The sequence below is a fragment of the Lotus japonicus genome, chromosome 1, assembly GCF_012489685.1.
Source record: "Lotus japonicus ecotype B-129 chromosome 1, LjGifu_v1.2".
NCBI lineage: Eukaryota > Viridiplantae > Streptophyta > Magnoliopsida > Fabales > Fabaceae > Lotus > Lotus japonicus.
This window is the reverse complement of record NC_080041.1, coordinates 108,188,856-108,208,468: the sequence shown is the minus strand read 5'-3', so window position 1 is coordinate 108,208,468 and position 19,613 is coordinate 108,188,856. Positions and strand designations below refer to the sequence as shown.

General features: G+C 37.2%; 4 protein-coding genes across 7 annotated transcripts; 3 read left to right on the top strand and 1 right to left on the bottom strand.

The window, feature by feature from the left end:
* The first annotated feature begins 4,142 nt into the window (after window positions 1–4,142).
* On the top strand, window positions 4,143–10,909 carry LOC130728995 (NADPH-dependent diflavin oxidoreductase 1-like). 3 transcript variants are annotated; one of them, XM_057580595.1, is made up of 13 exons: window positions 4,143–4,537; window positions 4,673–4,820; window positions 4,923–5,000; window positions 5,115–5,219; window positions 5,479–5,570; window positions 6,164–6,354; window positions 7,192–7,286; window positions 7,728–7,802; window positions 7,978–8,088; window positions 8,439–8,561; window positions 9,001–9,120; window positions 9,613–9,829; window positions 10,143–10,909. In XM_057580595.1, the coding sequence occupies exons 2-13, from the start codon at window positions 4,683–4,685 to the stop codon at window positions 10,670–10,672; spliced, it is 1,875 nt and encodes a 624-aa protein (XP_057436578.1). In that variant the 5' UTR covers window positions 4,143–4,537; window positions 4,673–4,682; the 3' UTR covers window positions 10,673–10,909. The 3 variants fall into 3 exon arrangements, with proteins under 3 accessions (XP_057436578.1, XP_057436577.1, XP_057436579.1); XM_057580594.1 differs by having other exon boundaries at window positions 4,144–4,820; XM_057580596.1 differs by lacking the exons at window positions 4,143–4,537; window positions 4,673–4,820; window positions 4,923–5,000; ... (4 more) ...; window positions 7,728–7,802; window positions 7,978–8,088 and having other exon boundaries at window positions 8,439–8,571.
* Window positions 10,910–12,225: 1,316 nt separating this feature from the next.
* Window positions 12,226–13,352, top strand: LOC130732401 (uncharacterized). 2 transcript variants are annotated; one of them, XM_057584455.1, is made up of 2 exons: window positions 12,226–12,357; window positions 12,925–13,351. In XM_057584455.1, the coding sequence occupies exon 2, from the start codon at window positions 12,947–12,949 to the stop codon at window positions 13,151–13,153; it is 207 nt and encodes a 68-aa protein (XP_057440438.1). In that variant the 5' UTR covers window positions 12,226–12,357; window positions 12,925–12,946; the 3' UTR covers window positions 13,154–13,351. The 2 variants fall into 2 exon arrangements, with proteins under 2 accessions (XP_057440438.1, XP_057440439.1); XM_057584456.1 differs by lacking the exon at window positions 12,226–12,357 and adding an exon at window positions 12,428–12,475 and having other exon boundaries at window positions 12,925–13,352.
* A 638-nt stretch (window positions 13,353–13,990) lies between these two features.
* LOC130728994 (30S ribosomal protein 3, chloroplastic-like) lies at window positions 13,991–15,557 on the top strand. Its single transcript, XM_057580593.1, has 2 exons — window positions 13,991–14,361; window positions 15,094–15,557. Exons 1-2 carry the CDS (start codon window positions 14,116–14,118, stop codon window positions 15,373–15,375), a joined length of 528 nt encoding a protein of 175 aa, XP_057436576.1. The 5' UTR covers window positions 13,991–14,115; the 3' UTR covers window positions 15,376–15,557.
* Window positions 15,558–17,249: 1,692 nt separating this feature from the next.
* On the bottom strand, window positions 17,250–19,236 carry LOC130728993 (uncharacterized). Its single transcript, XM_057580592.1, has 5 exons — window positions 18,909–19,236; window positions 18,649–18,752; window positions 18,256–18,427; window positions 17,917–18,039; window positions 17,250–17,656 (listed from the first exon to the last, which is right to left on the bottom strand). Exons 1-5 carry the CDS (start codon window positions 19,074–19,076, stop codon window positions 17,342–17,344), a joined length of 882 nt encoding a protein of 293 aa, XP_057436575.1. The 5' UTR covers window positions 19,077–19,236; the 3' UTR covers window positions 17,250–17,341.
* Window positions 19,237–19,613: the final 377 nt, after the last annotated feature.

Here is a 19,613-nt window from a genome sequence, read left to right as displayed (position 1 = left end):
ACATAAATAGATTCATTAAATAAGTCAGTTACCACAAAGTTATGGCACATTAAACAAACAACATTGGGGGTAGGCATGAAAGTCATTTGTGCTCCATTGAAGACAGCAGGACCTGGTGGTGGTGAGCTTCTGACTTGAAATTGCATAGGGCCAGATGATGTTGTTGGAGTGGAAGACATATTTATGTTGCGGGGGGGCCTGAAAACAATTCCTGTGCCTCTAGCTCTGATAGGAGGAGGCCTAAATCCAACAGCTGGAGCTCTTGGTGGCATAGGCAGAGTTGGAGGTCTTGGTGGCATAGACAGAGTTGGAGTAGTTGGTGCCATTGGCTGAGTTGGAGTTGTTGGTGCCCTAGCTCTTGGTGCCCTAGCCTGAGTTGGAGCTGTTGGTGCCATTGGCTGAGTTGGAGCTGTTGGTGCCATTGGCTGAGTAGGAGCTGTTGGTGCCCTAGCTCCTGGTGCCCTCCTTGTGGTTGTGGCCTGTAAAGTAGTCATAAAATTGAAATTAATTTTAAACCATAGTGGTTTTCTATCAATGAATTAAAACAACACCATACCTCATTTGATGAGCCTGCATTTGCATTCTTTCTTTGTCTTGATGCCCTCCTTCTGGTTGTAACCTGTAAAGAACCATGTTGGATGTAATCAGGGGTTGAAACCAAAACTAAACTGATGATGGAGCAGGATTTTACCTCAGATGATGGAGCAGGATTTGCAGCATTTTCACTGACAGGTTGAGGGATAGAATGAGACAAATTTTCCTCAGGTGGTGCATTCTGTGATAAATCAATCTCAGTTTGATTTCCCTCATTTTCCTCAGGTGGTGGGGGGACCCATCCTGTAGGCATTACTGGACAACCAATGTTCATGCAGCCTCTAGTGTTATGATTGACTCCACCACACCTAGAACACTGAATGTCAGTATATGTTCTCCTCAACCTTGTGCCCCCAACTGTTGTTGCCTCTGTGCTATCCCTTCTCCTACACTTCTTTGGCCTCCCAGGTTTTCTCTTCATTGGTGGTGGAACTGGCTTCAGGTATGGAGTAGCCTCCCAGAACTCTTGGCTCTGTGTTGGTTGTACATAGAACTCATAAGTAGCATTGTATGCACCTGTTGTCAGCCAACCATTGCAATAATTCTCTGGCCTATCATGTTTGTGAGCAATGGCAGCAATTGCATGCTTGCAAGGCATACCTGTGAGTTGCCAAAGTCTACAGGTGCAAGTTCCTTCATCCAATTTGACATCAACTCTTGTGTCATGACATTGAACCTCAAATCTATTCCCATCTGCATCACCAGCCCATACAGCGGTCCAGGGGCGACTATTTATCTTTTCCTTATCCAACTTACTCTGTTGGACTGGTGTTAGCAAACCTCTGTGTGCTGCTAGCTTCATTTTGTTGTTTGCCATAGTCCTCATTATGTAGCATCTTACTTCCTCCAGCAGAGTTAGAATTGGTTTCCCTCTATACTTGAGGATCTTGGCATTGAAGACCTCACAAGCATTATTGCATATATTATCACATTTGCATCTGACACTGAAATATGACTTGGTCCAAGCATGTTTTGGCCATTTGTCCAGGTATCTCCAAGCAGGTTCACTCTTCAACTTCACCTTGTCCATCTTCTTGTTGAATTCTATCACAGTAGTTGCTCTAGCACAATCCCAGACTGCATTCTTCAATTCTTTGTCTTTCCATTGCTTAGTAAAGTTTCTCCACAGATGCATTGCACAAAATCTGTGATCCACTCCTGGCATCACCTCCTGCATTGCTGGAATCAAACCCTGCAAGTGTATTAAAACAAAAATTAGTCCTTCAATTTCACAACTTAAAACCAAAATAGTCCTTATAATATTCGAGAACAGTCAATCTAGTCCTTACTAACCTTCTGCATATCTGAAATGAAGTTCCATCCATGTTGTCTGTAATCTCCAAGGTCCTCATGCAACAATCTCAGGAACCATAACCAATTATCCTTGTTCTCCACATCCACTATTGCATATGCAATCACAAAAATGTGATTGTTTGCATCCTGTCCAACTGCTGATAGTAGTTGCCCTCCAGAGTAACCCTTCAGAAAGCATCCATCAAGACCTATAAGAGGTCTGCAGCCAGCTTTGAACCCCCTCTTGCAAGCAGCAAGGCAGATATAAATCCTCTGAAACTGTGGATCAGAGCCAGTGATGGGAATGGTATCCATTGCAACAGTTGTACCAGGATTGCTCCTTCTAAGTTCCTGAGCATAGTTCCATAATTTAGCATATTGCTCCTTCTCACTACCTTCTACAGCTTTCCTTGCCATTTTCAGTGCTCTGTAAATCTTGGTGTCATCTAGATGGATGCCATATTCTTCCTTCATAACATCAAATGTTTCATGGTGAGATAGTGTTGGTTGAGTTCTCAATCTGGCTTGAAGTTTCTGAGCAACCCAAGCTGTTTTGGCTTGCTTATTCCTGAATGTCCTGTAGCAAGTGTGTGTCTCAACAAATGTCTTCACTTGAAAGCACTTTTGTGGCTTGCTCCAAGCACATAAGATCACCCAAGGGCAACTGTCTAACCTGCATGCAGCCCTGGCCCTGGTGCTATCATTCTTCTCCCATCTCATTTGCCTACCTGCATCAATTGTGTAGTCCCTGACTGCAGCTTTAAAGGTTGCCAAATCTGCAAATTCCATACCAAGCTCCAAAAACACTTTCCCACCCCGGTTGAGCCTTGTACTGGGGGAAAATACGAGTCCTACTTTCTCCCTCATCACCTGAACTCACAGGACTCATAAGCTCTTCACTGTGATAGCTCATGGCCCCTTCTTCGCATGACCATTCAGTTTGTTCCACTTGGTCAGCAGGCTCCACATGTGCACTGTCTGAATCTGTACTTCCATAAGAAGCAGATTCAGTTTCACTACTATCCTCATCCCTTCTTCTCTTTCCCTTCTTCTTGTTGTTCACCTTCTTTCCCTTCTTACCCTTACCCTTATCCTTGCTTGGCTTGTTCTTACTAACTTTCTTACCCTTGCCCTTCTTAGCTTGCCGTGCAGCATTCTCCTCATTCAATATGTCAGCCAAAATTGCATCAACATCATCTGAAAAGTCATGCCTTGAGCCATTCACCACAACCTCCCTCACAGCCTCCCTCACAGGTTCCACCACAACCTCTTCCACCACAGCTTCATCAACCACAACATCTTCCACCACAGCTTCATCAACCACAACATCTTCCACCACAGCCTCTTCCACCACAACTTCATCAACCACAGCCTCTTCCACCACTTCATCAACCACAGCCTCTTCCACCACAGCTTCATCAACCACAACCTCTTCCACCACAGCTGCTTCAACACCAACATTTCCAATTCCAACTCCATGGCCAGAAAGTAATTGATCATCATCATGATCAATGACCACATCAAACTCAAGCATTGGTGCTGGCGGCACAATAGTGAGTGGTTCAAACTCAGGGTGCTCAAAGTAAATGTAAACATCCCCCTCAGTGAACTTGGCCAGTGAGATCATGTTAATCACAAAACCATCTCCATCAACCTTCTTCAGGTTAAGATCCTCTCCACCAGCCTTCCACCATATATTCTTGAAGCTCCCATAACCATGCTCTTTTCCCATTGCTTCAACAAGGAATGTATTCAAAGTGTCACCATCAATGTCATCCCAAACACAAACTTCACCATTGACATATTCTCAGTCTCCAGATTCCTTGTCTACTATGAGTTGTCCACCATGGTGCAAAAGCAAATTCACCCTGGAAGCCATCTGCATTCAACCCCAAGATTATTTTAGAACACTAAATCTGACATATTAGAAGGGTTCCAAGGGTTCCACACTCAAAATTTAGGGATTTAAACACTACAACATAATCGACCAAGTAGAAAGGACATATGACAATTTAACACAACAAAGATATCAACTTTCATCTCACAAATATGTTAACCGACAAAAAACCCAAAAAATTTCAGTCACAGCTTAACTAAACATGGAATCTTTTCTTCGAAAAACCTAAACAAGCTTCACAACTACTTCAATCAACCAACAACAAGCTCAAATCATGAAACCTAACCGTAAATTTCAAAACATGCAGATGAAAGGAACGAACTTTACATACCTGAAAGCAAGGGAACAAAACCTCTCTGCCACAAGCTTTCCAACGTCGATCACAGCTCCGGTTAACTTCGATTCACAGAGCTGTTGCAATGGATGAGAAACCTAGGGTTCTTCAGCCGTTCTTCACTCTCCTCTCTCTGTGTTTTTGGTTGCTTATCTCATGGGTAATAGGTGAAGAAACGCTTGGTTTCCATAAGAAGCTGGCAGGGACTTATTTGCCCGACTTTGGCATCCATTAGAGGGTCAACACCTCTCACTCTCCATCTCTCTCACTGGCTCACCTTGATCTCCTCACCCACCGCCCAATTTGGCCCACTTTTTTCTTTTTATTTTGGGGCCAAAAGAGAAGCTTGTCCAAAGAATTTCATTTTTCTTTCCCCTAGAGCCTGGGCATAGGCCCAAGCTCGCCAGGCGGTGAATCCGGTCAGTCCCTCTCTTCTGCCCATTGATGCTGCAAACCTTCAACTGGTTTTGAATAAATCCTTCATTCAAATCGATTGTATTCTGCTAATTCTTTCTTTCTTCCATTCATTCAAACTCAATTCCTATTTCAATCAGAAGCAGCAGCATGCAACAAAAGCATAAGCTGCTCATACTCTATGCAACCCAAACCGGCAATGCATTGGACGCAGCTGAACGTCTTGCTCGCGAGGCCGAACGAAGAGCCTGCCCCGTCAACCTTCTCTCTGTCGATCGATATGATCCTGTATGTCATTAAACTTTATCTATGATTTCATTGTTTTGAACTGTTGGGGTGTTTCTTTTGCAATGGAAGTTGAAATTCTTGCTTGCTCTGTTGTGTTCGCAGAGTTTGTTACCACAAGAGGAGGCTGTGATTTTTGTGGTTTCTACCACTGGCCAGGGTGATGCACCTGATTCCATGAAGGTTACTTATAAGGGTCTTTTATATACTACTTTTTGTTGGTTTTTTGTGTGCCATTGTTTGAGGTTGTTTTTAATCTGTTTTTTTTTTTTGCTGATTCTTCTTTTGTCTATGCAGGTGTTTTGGAGGTATCTTCTTCAGAGGAACCTAAGCCAGCACTGGCTGGAAGGGGTTCGTTATGCTGTTTTCGGCTTGGGAGATTCTGGTTACCAGAAGTACAACGTAATCATGTTTATTGACTTTTGATTTTTGTGTTTTAGTAGTTCTCTATTTTATTTCGATACAATATTTTAATACTTCTTGAGTGCTGGAATTTTTGTGCATCTTGATGCTGGATAATTGTGAGCAAAATAGGCACTGAATGATATTGAAAAATGACCAAGTAACACTTCAATTTTGATGGAAATTATTGTCTTGGCTGATATGTTTATTTTTATTTGTTTGATGTTTTGGATCAAAACTCACATGTGAACCATTGCAGTTTGTTGCCAAGAAGCTGGATAAAAGATTAATGGACCTTGGAGGAACGGCTATCCTTGAAAGAGGCTTGGGAGATGATCAGCACCCTTCAGGGTATGCTTGTGGAATATGAAAAGCTTTGATATGATTGGATTATTGATTTATCTAGAAAATCCTGTGTCAGCATTGTTTCTTTTTTAAATGATTGATTGATATTCATTCAAGCATGACAATACTTCTCTGCTCTTCTTCGAAAAATGCTTCCTTTGGCATTAAAACATATTATCTAGGTAGGCATGGAGTAAAAGATATTACTAGCAGATGAAATTTTTCTAGAGTAGTGGGACACGCCTAAGGCTCACTCAGAACTCTAACTGACTTGTTTTATAGGAAAATATCATCCTTAGATGGTTGGACTAGGACTAGGTGACCAATTATTTATGAACTAGAACTGTATCTGCAATCGTTTTATTTATTCAGAATGGAGAAAACAAAGATTGTTTGACTGAAGTTCTATATGAATTTACCTGTATGATGTCTGTATTAGTGCTTGTTACTACCTTCTTTGGAGAAATCAGTTATATTTAATGGTTACCTTATTCTTTGTAGTTAGTATCTTTTTCTGATAAACTTATTGTGTTGTTAATTAAAATTCATATTTTCTTCTTCTTTGTACACTCAAGAGTTTGTGATTATATTATTTGCAGCTATGAAGGCTCTCTTGATCCTTGGATGTCTTCTCTGTGGAGAATGTTAAATATGACTAAACCAGAATTCTTACCACATGGCCCAGATGTTGTGATTGAAGATACAGTATTGATTGACCGACCAAAAGTCCAAATCACATATCACAACATTGAAAATGTTGAGCTTGGGTCACATTTTTCTACTGCCTCAGGTATCCCAATGATAGAGTTCACTGTTGGGAGAGAAAATGGAAATAGTGATTTGCTATAACTGATTGTGTTATTCAATCTCACTGGTGCTTCTGATTACAAGTACTTATAGAATGCTTCAGCTTGCTGAGCAAGCTATGCTTAAGTCTAAGAAACTGCAACAGTGATAACTAACTACATCGGTACAATAATAGATGCATAATTCAATCTTCATAACTGAACATATTTAAAACACTAACGATCTAATACTCTGTCACCCAAAGTCGTTAAATTCTTGGTTGACTTGTAGTGTTCCCTTAGTAATTATTTTGTGGCAACACAGGCAGTATTTGTATGTATCTTACTTTTGTTGTCTATGATTTACCACTTGTATGAATTGAATAGGATGCATATTATATGCAACATTTCATTAAGTTATGAACTAGCACAAAATGGATAGAACCTTTTGCTCTCATCACTTTACATAGCCATTTTCTGCTATCTATAGCAAGTAATTAGCTGTGGGATGTGAGTTTGTTTGAATTACTTATGGTAAAAAGTCTTTTAAGTTATTGGTGTTTGACATGCAAAGAGCATCTTAATTCCTGTCATATTTGAGCTATCATCTTACACCTTTATATATATTATTTTATTGGTGATATCTCTAATTATATATTTAGGGTGTAAGAATGCTTCTTTGGTGTTTCCATTCCAATACTTAGCATGGCTCATTATAGTTGAGTTGTAGCTGTAAGAGTTTGATTATGAGTTACACTTTTTTAGCTTCATTGTTGAACGTTGATATGAAAATTTTAGCTGCTCTTTTTGTATTTGACTAGATTAACATATGACTCTTTCAGATGTAACATGTCTTGATGCTCAAATTGGGAGTGCTCGTTCAATGCATCCTGGAATATCATCTTCCCACAAAAGGCCTGGCTGCTTTCTTAAGATGGTATTGGATAAGACACTATAATTTGTAGTTATGAACTATATTTATAATATGCACATTCTGCTGACAGTCATTGTCGGTAGGGGTGGTATGCAATGCCCATCTGTATTTCTATGCATTGCACTTGCAAACCTGCATAGTATATAAATCAATTCTTAAGTGAAGAATAAGACATTTGATTGTTGGTTTATATCCATTGAGACTACTCTAAAATCGAGAGTCACATTGAGAACACTATTTCTGTTCTATGTCAATCTTAGAAAGTATTTATAAGCAGTTCAACTTTGCACACACGAATAGTTGTTGGGGCTTTAACTCTTTTTATATTTGAATAAACCAACTCTTGCAAAACTTTAGGCTGCTGGATGAAGGGCGCATAAATGTTTAATATCTAACAATATCCAACATAATTATTTGTATATTTGTTTGATTCTGATGTTGCAGGTGAAGAATCTTCCTTTGACCAAATCAAACTATGGAAAAGATGTTCGTCATTTTGAATTTGAATTTATTTCAGATGTAAGCTATCCTATTTCTTTTTTAACCTTGTTGCACCTGTAAATAGCTGTATTAAGTTGAACTTGAACTTGCTGAGAACAGATTATAATGCTTTGGATACATCATGTGCTAAAATAGCTACCGAGTTATTCATCTTCCTCCTCTGACTTAAAAGATGCATTATGGGTTTCTTCAGGCTTTTGAATATGACACTGGTGATGTCCTTGAAATTCTCCCTGGTCAAGATTCAGTTGCAGTTGATACTTTCATACAACGTTGTAATTTGGATCCTGATTCATTCATAAGTGTGAGTCTTTTAAGATTAGTTAGAATTTGTTGTTCTTTGACCTTCCTCAGCATTGAGTTTACACTATAACTGTCTCGTGTACAGAAATGCATTCATATAACATTGTTTGACACATTTTAGCTGCTGTAATGAACTATATGGTGTTTGTACCATTACTTAGTGCTTAAAGTATTTCAGAAGTCATGTTCTCTCTGATTGGTTTTCTTTCTAGGAGTTATAGAATCTTTTAGTTGGTGGTGTCTACTTGTATTTTGCTTTCATACATGCCTTCAACCCATTGGCTTTTTTTTATTGAATTCATGATTTCCTTTGATGTATGCATATCTAATGAGATGTCCCCTAAATTTCAGGTTGGTCCTAGAGAAATGGATGATCGCAATGCAAATGGCTCTAGTACCCCTTTAAAATTAAGAACTTTTGTGGAATACACTATGGATGTAGCTTCTGCTTCCCCTCGGCGGTATTTCTTTGAGGCAAGATGCAGTATGTTTTGACTTTCCTTTTATTATGCCATTTTACAAAATTGAATTCAGTGTTCTATGTTTATGTATTCTTACATTACTGTTCACTTTTATGTATATTAGTGCTAATTTATGAAAAACCTAATATACCCTTACCCCAATTGGGAAAAGCTGGACTCCTTTTTTCTGTTACCATACACTGTCCCTCATGTCCCGCCTTATTAAGAGCTTAGGCATGGTACATTTATTTTTTATTCAGAAGATGTAGTGTATAATATCTATGATATAAATTTTGTTCTGATGCATGATGACTTCTTAAGTATTGAGACAGTGGAGAGAAGCACGATGAGAAGAGGAAATCATTATATTTTTGCGCTTCTGCATGAACTGATAGTCTTATAACATGCTTTTTTTACATGCTTGTAACTTCCTTAATAACTTGATGCTGCAGGTTATGAGCTTTTTTGCAACAGCTGAACATGAAAGGGAAAGACTTAAGTATTTTGCTTCAGCTGAAGGAAGAGATGACATGTATCAATACAACCAGAAGGAAAGGAGAACTGTTCTTGAGGTGAGGTCAATAGTTTGTATGTCATATATGATATTTTCTTTGTGAGTGACTTCATTGTTCTTTTTTAGCACTGAATTATGTAACTTGATTTGGACTTTTTTCTTCCTTGTTAAGAAGCTTCTTATTTGAATGAAAGGGGGTAATGGCTAAAGGGCTGTTTTTGTAGTTATGGCAAGCTATAACTATACCATGAATGTAAAAATTGAAGAAATAGTAATTAGTGATGATGGTTCTTCTCTGACTCAAATATGCTGCACAAGTACATACAATAGGAGCATTTGAATAGTGTCTGTCTACCAAGATTAGAGATATAACACATAGGTATTTTAGTAAAGGTTAAAATCTTATCGTAAAAGAAATCATTAGACTATGGTTTCAGTTTCAATCCTTAAATTATTTAGATGGTCCTTAATATATGCTTTTATTTTCTTGCATGTTTCATTATATCAAACTTATGGGTATATCTGTTCTCTTTTCTTTTGGGGGTAATAGGTGTTGGAGGATTTTCCTTCTGTACAAATGCCATTTGAGTGGCTAGTCCAACTAGTTCCTCCACTGAAAACAAGAGCCTTTTCGATATCTTCTTCTCAATTAGCTCACCCTAATCAAGTACACTTGACTGTGAATGTGGTGTCCTGGACAACGCCTTACAAGAGGAAAAAGAAAGGGCTGTGTTCCTCATGGCTAGCTGCATTAGATCCTCGTGATGGTATGTACACAAAATAAGTCATTTATTGCATTTTAATTTAGTGAAGTAACCACTAATTTACGATTTTGGACTCTCGGCAGTCAGAATTTCTAAATTCACGCAGTCATAAAATCTGAGTTGTTAGATCAAAGATCAGGCGACTCAAATCTTAAGCTAATCTCTACCAATCAATGTTGATAAAATCATAAAATATATGAGCCACCTGACCTTGATCAAATGATACAAATTCCTTGACTGTGTGATTGCCCTTGCTGTTGGGAACCCAACTCCAATTTACCTGTTTATGTGCTTGATTAATTCTTGTTTTAAGCAGCCGTCTACATTCCAGTCTGGTTCCTCAAAGGTTCCCTTCCAACACCATCACCATCACTTCCCCTCATACTCGTTGGACCAGGGACGGGATGCGCACCTTTTCGGGGATTTTTAGAGGAAAGAGCAGTGCAAAGTAAAACTCATTCTACTGCTCCAGTTATTTTCTTCTTTGGCTGTAGGAATGAAGATGGTGACTTTCTGTACAGAGACCTTTGGTTGACCCATTCACACAACAATGGGGTGCTTTCAGAAGCAAAGGGTGGTGGTTTCTATGTTGCTTTCTCAAGGGACCAGCCTCAGAAGGTTTATGTTCAACATAAGATGAGGGAACACAGCCAAAGGATCTGGAACCTGTTAGCTCAGGGGGCTGCTGTTTATATAGCAGGTTCTTCAACCAAAATGCCTGCAGATGTAACATCAGCTTTTGAGGAAATTATATCTAAAGAAAATGAGGTTTCAAAGGAGGATGCAGTTAGGTGGATTAGAGCATTGGAAAAGAGTGGTAAATATCATGTTGAGGCATGGTCTTAGAAGTCTTGAACTCCAGATTTATTTGATGCAAAAAAGTGCAAGATGATCCAGTATTACAGTTTGTCAAGGTCTAATATGCTTAACATGAATCATATTATAGCAAATAATAGGAAACTTCCCTTGATTTTAGTGCTATTTGTATTCCTCCTCCTATCTGTCCAAACCTTAGATCTCAGAGACTACAGTTTCAAAATTACTTCCATTGAGTATTTATTTCTTAAAATGATTGTTATAACATGTGCTTTAAGGTGGGCTCTATTATTCCATTTATATATTGCAAATCCTGGTTTCTGAAGAATGTTCCATATGCTCTCTGGCAAAAAAAGATGGGATTATAGTTGTTCAATGAAAAGGTCATATTCTCAAGAGGGTTCTTGTGTTATGCTTTCCTAAACCATTTCTTAAAGTTCACTGCCAAATTGCTTTAAGTATAGAAACGTATATTATCAATAATCTTGATTTTCAACTTTCTTTCTGAATTATCACTTATTTCACCTTCTATTTTTTTAAATTTTTTTCCTACCACGTTTACTTTTAATCTCTTATCATCAAATAAAAGGAACTCATAAATTGATGAATTACTAATAAAATAATTAAGTAACACATGGTGCATAGTGTATAAAAAAATCGTATGCAACATTGGCATGTAGGCCGTTAAACACTTATCCGTATTGTTAATTGACGAAAATTTCAAACTTATAAATAACATATAATATTAGAAATTGGGAGGGTTATACTCAACCACAAAAGCTATCTATCTGTGCTCTATCTCTAGTCAATGTAGGACTTCTAACACACCTTTCTCATGTCCAGGACTGAACAAACTGGAACGTCCAATCAACAACAACGGGTGACCCAAATATGAGAGGTCTCTACAACAAACAACAAATGGATCAATGATAGACTCTAATACCATATTAGAAATTGGGAGGCCTATACTCAACCACAAAAGTTAGCTCAAGAGTTGAGGTTTGCATAACCCTTATAAAGATTATATATGCTCTATATCTAGCCAATGTGAAACTTCTAACATATAAAATGATAAAATAATGATTCTTTCACAAATAACTCCCTCCATGTTGAGGAATATAGAGGTAGAAAAGAAGAAAATGAGAAAGAGATTTGAAAGAAAGGAGGGTGAGAGAAAGCTATTGTAATTCGTATATAATGAGAGGAGCGCTAACAACACTCATTTGACATTCTTCTTAATATTTTTTTATTGTTTGATTGAAAATCATTTAGATTCTACTAAATTGGGAGTGAGACCCATATTTTTAGTGGATCTTACATAAATTTTAACAAATCAATAAAACTATTAGAAAGAAAGTGTTAAAGTTAAAAATATTTAAGGCGAACTAATTTAAAAGTGGTCCACTATATTTGAGCATTAGATATAATATTAAAAACTTTTAAAATGGTTCACCTTATAGTCTTATACATTTCCTTAGTATACATATCTATCGGTCACATATGATGATATGATGGTTTACAAAAAAAAAATCAATTTTTAAAATGGGAACCTTATAACAAAACGATATCGTTTTAGGCATAACAAAACAATGAAAAAGGGGCGAACCACCTGAAACACTCTCTGACCTTCAATACAAATCAGTGTGTAGCGTTCGTTTCCTGTCTCTCAAACAGAGTGATTCACCGCCACCGCGAGTCTCCGCCACCGTTCGCCGGTATCTACTTTCCTCTGCTACTTCTTCTGAAATATTTGTATTCTACTGCATCATGTTTTGTATCTAGTTGAAAGAGCCCAATTTGATTGATTTCTGTGTACCCTAGCCCTAGCTGAGAGTGAGTACTCTCTGTCTCTGGAAAATACTTAATTATTGCAGATTCCTAAATTTTGAATTGTTGGGTCAAAATTATGCTAATGATTGAATGTCTTTGTTTGTTTTTAGTGTTAGCACCCAACTTCCCTTCTTAACAACCTGTTGTGATTTGACATCCCTTATAACATGTTTGGATCAGCTTTTCTCTCAGAACCAATTCTGATACCCAAAAGCTGCTAATGGAAGCTTCTTCCTCGTAATTCATTACGACTTCAGAATCAATTGTACCAAACATGCACTTATACTGTTTGTGGAAATGTTTGCCGTTTCAAGCCATGCTATTTTTTTTGTACTGCCCTCATTAGAATTTATATTGTGTATCATTGTCACCTTATTCAACTACTCTTTGTTATCTGCTCATGTGTGATCAAGACCATATTTGTGAAATTGTGCTAACTTTTCTTTTTTTAGAGATTTTTCCCCATTCACCAAGATGGCTGGAGTTTTAGGATTTGCAAGGCTTCCACCCAAGGCAAAGAATTTCGTAGTTGCCGGGGGTTTGACAGCATTTGTCTTCGGGACCTACTTCTACACCATGAGAGCTGTTGGAGGTACTGATGAGCTGCAAGTAGCAATTGACAAGTTTGAAGCTGACAAGAGCAAGCAAGAGGGTAATCCAAGCGTGCCATCAAAGGTCTAGACATGTTTTCTTGTGGAACAAAAACAATACTTTGTGTGTATGTTGCTTTTCAGCATCAGAAGAAAAAAATATTTTCAATCTAGTGCATAATAAGTTCAACCAGTTTTGTGTACAAAAACTGTGGTAGGGAAATTACAATTGAAGTTCTTTTTTAGCCTTGCTGAGATATTTTGTTGGCAACACAAATCTTGGATCATTATACATGTAAGTGAATCAAGACAAAATGCCATTACAAACTTAAAATGAAAACCATATGCATATTTCCATTTTGCTCTATTTTAACACCACTGTATTGAAGAAAGGAACAACTCGAGTGAGGAAAGAAATAGAGAGATCGCGTTTTGCTTCCAAGATTCGAAAAATTAAAATGCAAAGATTATTTATACTCAAAATATTGTGTTGTATTGAAAATGAATAACTATTGATAAGAGAAATATAGATATTAGTAGGGGCAATTGACAACTGCCCGCCATAGTCCACAATGTAGCCCCGCCCCTGCTGATGGCCAAAATGGTCGACATTTTAGTAATTTGTTAATGATTTAGGACGTCGGAAATTTGATCTTCAATTTTATGGTAAAAAAATGTTTGTGTATTTCCCGTTAGTTTATCGACAATTACTGAATGCGGAAAATTTGTTTTCTCGAAAAAATTTGTATGGACGACTAGAAAATAATTATTAAACAAAGAATATGATTTTAACTATGACAAGTTTTTTTTTTTTTGAAACTGGGTAATTAACTATGACAAGTTAATTGATTAGAAAATTTGATTGGGAAAAAATAAAAGAAGAAAGTTATCTTATCCTAAAGTTATTATATGGGGCAGGGGCACCCGATTGAAAAAGTGATTCGGGGCAGGGGCACCCATCTCAGGTTTCTTTCCTTCCTTATCTTCTTCTTCATCATCGATTTGTTGCTGTCTGTGTGTGTGTGTGTGTTTGGCTGTGACATTCACAACAACATGATGTTATCATCCATGGTGGCAGTTCAACCTCCTCCCACTCTGAAGCCTCTCACTCTCTCACCCATCAAATTCAACACCTCTTCTTCCTTCTCCTCACACTCACACTCACACTCACATTCTCACTCACACCTGTGTCCCTCAAACCCCTCACGTTTTAGGCTCGCTGTTTCTGCCGCCGAAACTCCTTCTGCTGCGGTTGCTGTTGCTGAACAAGATGACACTTCTCTCTCTCCTCCGCCTCAGGTACATCACTAGCTGATGCTTCACTCTCAATACTAATAGAATAAGAATAGCCACTCTCTCTTTTTTCCAGTGATTTCCAAAGTTATATTCTTTTCTGCTTTTTCTTCTTGCCCTTCTTTCAATACAAAGATGGGTAGTCCAAAATTGTTTTTTTTTTCTTCATACTAAATGAAGAGATAATGAACTGAAAAGAAATGGAGTTGAGTATATGTATCTATGTTCTTGTAATTCCATTGAGAATGTTTAAAAGGGGTGCAGAAATGTTCAGGATATTATGTGTGTCAGTTAAGTCTGTGTTATTGTGAATAATTGAATCTCAGAATTGATTCTGATAGAGAAAAATCAATTTTGGATGACAACATAGATGTTTGGCTGTCATTTTGGAAAATTGATTCTATTCTGCTATTGGCTTTAGAGAATTGATTCAATTTTGCTAGAAGCTTTAGGGAGTTGTTTATGCGTTGAACATATCAATGATGCTGAGTTTTTACTACTGGATTTCATGACATTACCTTAGAAAAATCACTTTTTTTCATAAATGTACCCATCACTCCACTCTCAACTCATGTCTACTATAACCAATTTTGTTAAAATCAATTGGGAACCGAACACGCACTAAATCTTGATAATTGCTTTCATTTCTATGACTTAAGAACTTTTTTGAATTAAGAATAAAGTTCTTTAGTGTGTTTTGTAATTTTTTAATTGTGATTTATGATTGCTGTGATTCAGAAGCTTGGAGTGGTTGTGAAGCCAACTGACAAGCCAAGACTTGTGTTGAAGTTCATTTGGATGGAGAAGAACATTGGCATTGCACTTGACCAAGCTGTACCGGGCCACGGCACCATCCCTCTCAGCCCTTATTACTTTTGGCCGAGGAAAGATGCTTGGGAAGAGCTGAAGGAGTTGCTCGAGAGCAAGCCTTGGATATCTCAAAAGCAGATGATTATTCTTCTCAATCAAGCTACTGATATCATCAATTTGTGGCAGCAGAGTGGTGGCAACTTATCCTGAAATCAAATGTAGGATGTTATCAATCTTCTAATTTTTCTGGTGATGTTTTGTGTCAATAGGATGTTCTCTTTTTAATACTATGGTTGTTCTGTTGTATTGTGTTTACAGTCAAGTTATTTCTCTTGCTATGTATACCAGACAAGTGTGAAATTCTTTTAGATGAATCATTACTTTTCTACTCTCATAGTTTTGTCACTGAAATTTCTAAGTTAGGGAAGATTGGTTGCAACCTCTTGGGGGTTTTGTCAGTGCTTGGTGGCATAACTATTAACCTTTGAAATATCTAATGCAGATATTTGAAATATCTAATGCAGATTTGAAATAACTAGAAACATTTGCATGATGTTTGGAAAATCAATCTTCTTACACCTTTTGACAGGATCAATTCTTATTTTGAGAAGTAACTCCTTGTAGCTTCTAAGCAAGAGAATCGATTATGGCTTACCAGAAGCTAAATTAAACATGCTGTTGATCTTAAGAATGAAGTGAACCTTGTAATGTGTTATCAAAAGACAATCAGAAAGACTCTCAAGAGTCAGGAGTATGTTCTGAAGTTTAGTTAGTGTCTTATTACATGCTGAGTTTGTCTTTTACTAACCATATTGTGATTGGGAAATCTGGATAATGATGGAACCCTGATATTATTCAAGAAATGTGCAAGAAACAGATGAGTATTCAGGGGACTCATCACTCTCCTAAATCCCAATTCTCAATTGATCCCAAAAGATGCCTAACACTCTCAATAACCCTCTTATTTATAATATCCTCTCCAGACTAACTAACTCCTTAAGCTTGTAATACTCTAACTGAAATGCTAACAAAATTCAACTAACAAAGCTGCTAACTAACTTCCTATGCGGGTATCTATCAGATATTCAGTGTTCAACCTGCACAAAGCTTTATTCCATCATGTTTGGGAAAGTTTATTTAACAACATGAATCATGAGATATTGTGATCAGAACTTACCACCTGTATTCATGTGTTTAACACTTTAACCAATCCAAAATCTGTTTTGCACTCCAGTGAAGCTTAAGCTTTAGAACAATTTTTGTCAATTGCATTCATTATCATTTTATTTAGAATTGTAACTGAGAGGTGAAGTTGTGATCTTGTTCATCTTTCCTTGATGCATAAATTATCGACTTGCATATCAAGCACTTTCTTATCTGCATGTTTTATGCACTGAGCAGTGTTACAGAAAGCACTGGCTACATTTTTCAATATGATCGTTAGTTTATAATTGTTAGGAACTAGATATATTGAATGTAGAACAGAACAATGTTGCTGAGTAATTTGAGAGACTCTTGGAAATATTGAATGTAGAAAAGAACCATGTTGCTGAGTAATTGGAGAGACTCAGCCACTCTCCCTAAGTCCCAAACCCCAAATGATCAAAAAGATAACAATACTCCCCCTAAACTCTCTATTTATAGGCACCATGCCTCACTCACTAACCCACCCACTAATTAACCAACTCTCACTAATTGAGCGTGTCTAACAATAATTATTTTTATTTCCAAATTTGATTATCCCTTTTGCTAGCAACCATAGTCTTGGTTTGTGATTGATCACTGGTTCTCCTGATTTCCACCATTATTGGAGTAAACATGAAATCTAACATGGAATGTAAGGTTAGACAAATGAGTAATGGCTTACCATTGAACATTGCTTTTTAGTCCTACTATAACCAACATGTTCCCTTTCTAAAATTACCATTAGGATCTGGATTGTTTTTCACTTTTTACATATTCTTGTACAGTTGTACTTAAATTTCAACAGATTGTTTCTTTTTATTCTTTTTACAATTTCAAGTGTTAATAAACAATTTTTTTTGACGTTTCACCTTCTGTAACATCTAAAGAAACCATAGGAAAGGGAATTTTTTTATTAATTGGAAACTGTCTACAATATACATTTCTTTGTGCTCATCTGGTTCTCATTGACATCATCTTCCAATCCACATTTTCATGATACTATCTGTTTTGCTAGCATGATGCTCTCTCTATTTGTATCTTGCTCCAAGTGTTCCTTGGAAACTAACTCTAAATGAGATTCTTCTTGCCATAATGCAAGTTGTTTTTTTATTTCTGTCCATTCCAAATGCTTAAGATCAATACCACGGCTGCTTTTGGAAATGACTGCATCCTCTTGTTTAGAACTAGAGCATCCCTTGGGATGCTCAGGATCATGTTTGATGTTTGCTTCATGTTTAGGATCATCAACACTACTCCATTTACTGGTTCCCACTTCATCTTGTCTTCGTTCAACTTCTAATTTGTCCTGCAGTAGTAGAAGAGAATATGCATCACTATAAAATGTCACAATCAATTGAGAAGGATAAAAGTGACTTGAAAGCGAAGTGTTTTGTGTTTTGATACATTAATGTGAAAAGTGATTTCTATATGGTAATGTTGTGAAATTCGGTTATGAAATCTCATAATTTTCACCGTAGAAGCTACTCTTTCTAGATTCTCCGCATAATTAATTTTCACCATTCAATCTGCATGTTGCTATTTCTTTTTGGGACATAATTTTCTTACCTCACTTATCAATGAAGGGCCCTGCTCCAAATGCAAGGTGACTCCAATTTCGGTAGCAATTTCCTTCAGTGCTTTCATTTTGATTTCCATGTCCAGACGTCTTGGTGAAAGTTTTTGTATCATCTAGATAAGCCATTGAAAAGTTATCAGAATAATGGGATCATTCTCTTGAAATGAGGTCTCATAATATCTCATGTCACATATATTGTGTTTATTTCTCTTGTCATGAATGTTGGGAAGGTCTCATCTATTTAATACTTTTGAAGAGAGAGATAGACTCATAATTTCACATGACGGACAATGTCATATGAAGTACCGTGATCATAGTCAAATCATTACCTTAGAGTTAACTCCATTATTCTTGTTCAACTCAACAGCATGATCAGCAAATGCTTTCCCAAATCTTGATGTCAAAATCTCTCGTATCTTGTGCAGCTCTGGAAATTCTCCACACCTTGAGGATGCAAAGATAAGGCTTGATGTTGCTTCCTTGAGCTCAAAAGGGCACTCCCTATGTAAACATGGTTTTCAAATATCTAAATAAGTAAATTAGGATAGTAAAAGGCATGAACAATCCATCCTAAATGAGTAGCATGTTTAGTTCTACAGTTGGGAAACCCTACAAGGAGAAGCTACAAAGTGCAGCTTCTGGAGTTATTGTGCTTTAAACATGCTATAATTTAGGATGTTGCATGAACAATTCGTTCCAAGATGCACTCAAAGAGAACTGACCTGTTATTTTCAAGTACTTCAGCTCTTTCTCTGAGGAAGTGGCAATAGCTTGCTATCATGCCAAATGCATCCAACCTGTTTTGCTCTGCTATCCATTGCTCCACCTGTTAATAAACAAAGGATATATTCAATGTTTGCTTGTGAAAGAGAGAAAAAGATATAGCATGTCTGGGATAAACTTCTTTGAGTAGCTTCTGAAATTCCGAATTGATTATGAGAAAAAATAAGTTGTTATTAGAAGAGAAGGGTTGGAGCTTTACACGAAGAAGAGCACGATCCTGGTAACCGAGGTTCAAGAATTGAGCAACATCAGATCTAGCATGTGAGGCTCGAGCCTTGTGCTGGTTCATCAAGATGGCAATCCTTGAAATAGCAAGAGTTGTGATGCTTCTGAATTTGGAAGTGAAGCTTTTCCCGAGCAGACCCATGTTTCCAATTCAATTATATCCTGCTTCTGTGTATGGCACCTCAGGTTCTGAATAGAAGTTGCTAGCAAGAAGATATGTTGTTTATGTATCCACAAGAAGGCAAATAGGCAATGAATGAGTTTATGTTGGGAGAGTCTTTTATAAGAGAACCACTTTAGCTTACAAGATAAGATTTCAAATTTGACTTGATTCAATGTGTTAATTTTTGCCTGGGTCTCTTATTAATGAAACAGTCCCCAGTGGAATAAATATGACTGCGAAAACTCATTCTTTGTTTAGAATTAGCCTAAACCAGGGTATCTCTTGGATGCTTCCTTCTTTATCCTAAAGACTAGGAAACTCAAGTTTAATTTATTTTACAAATTTGTCAACTCTCTCAGAAAATACTCAATATTAGTGGTTGATTTATGTTTAATTTCATTGAAATTCGAGTTTTGTGTATGCTAACTCTAATAGAATGTGCAAGTATCTCAGAAAAGATACATGCATGTTTATAAACTAAAAGAAAGGCTCATTAGTGAGATGGGGACTATGAAA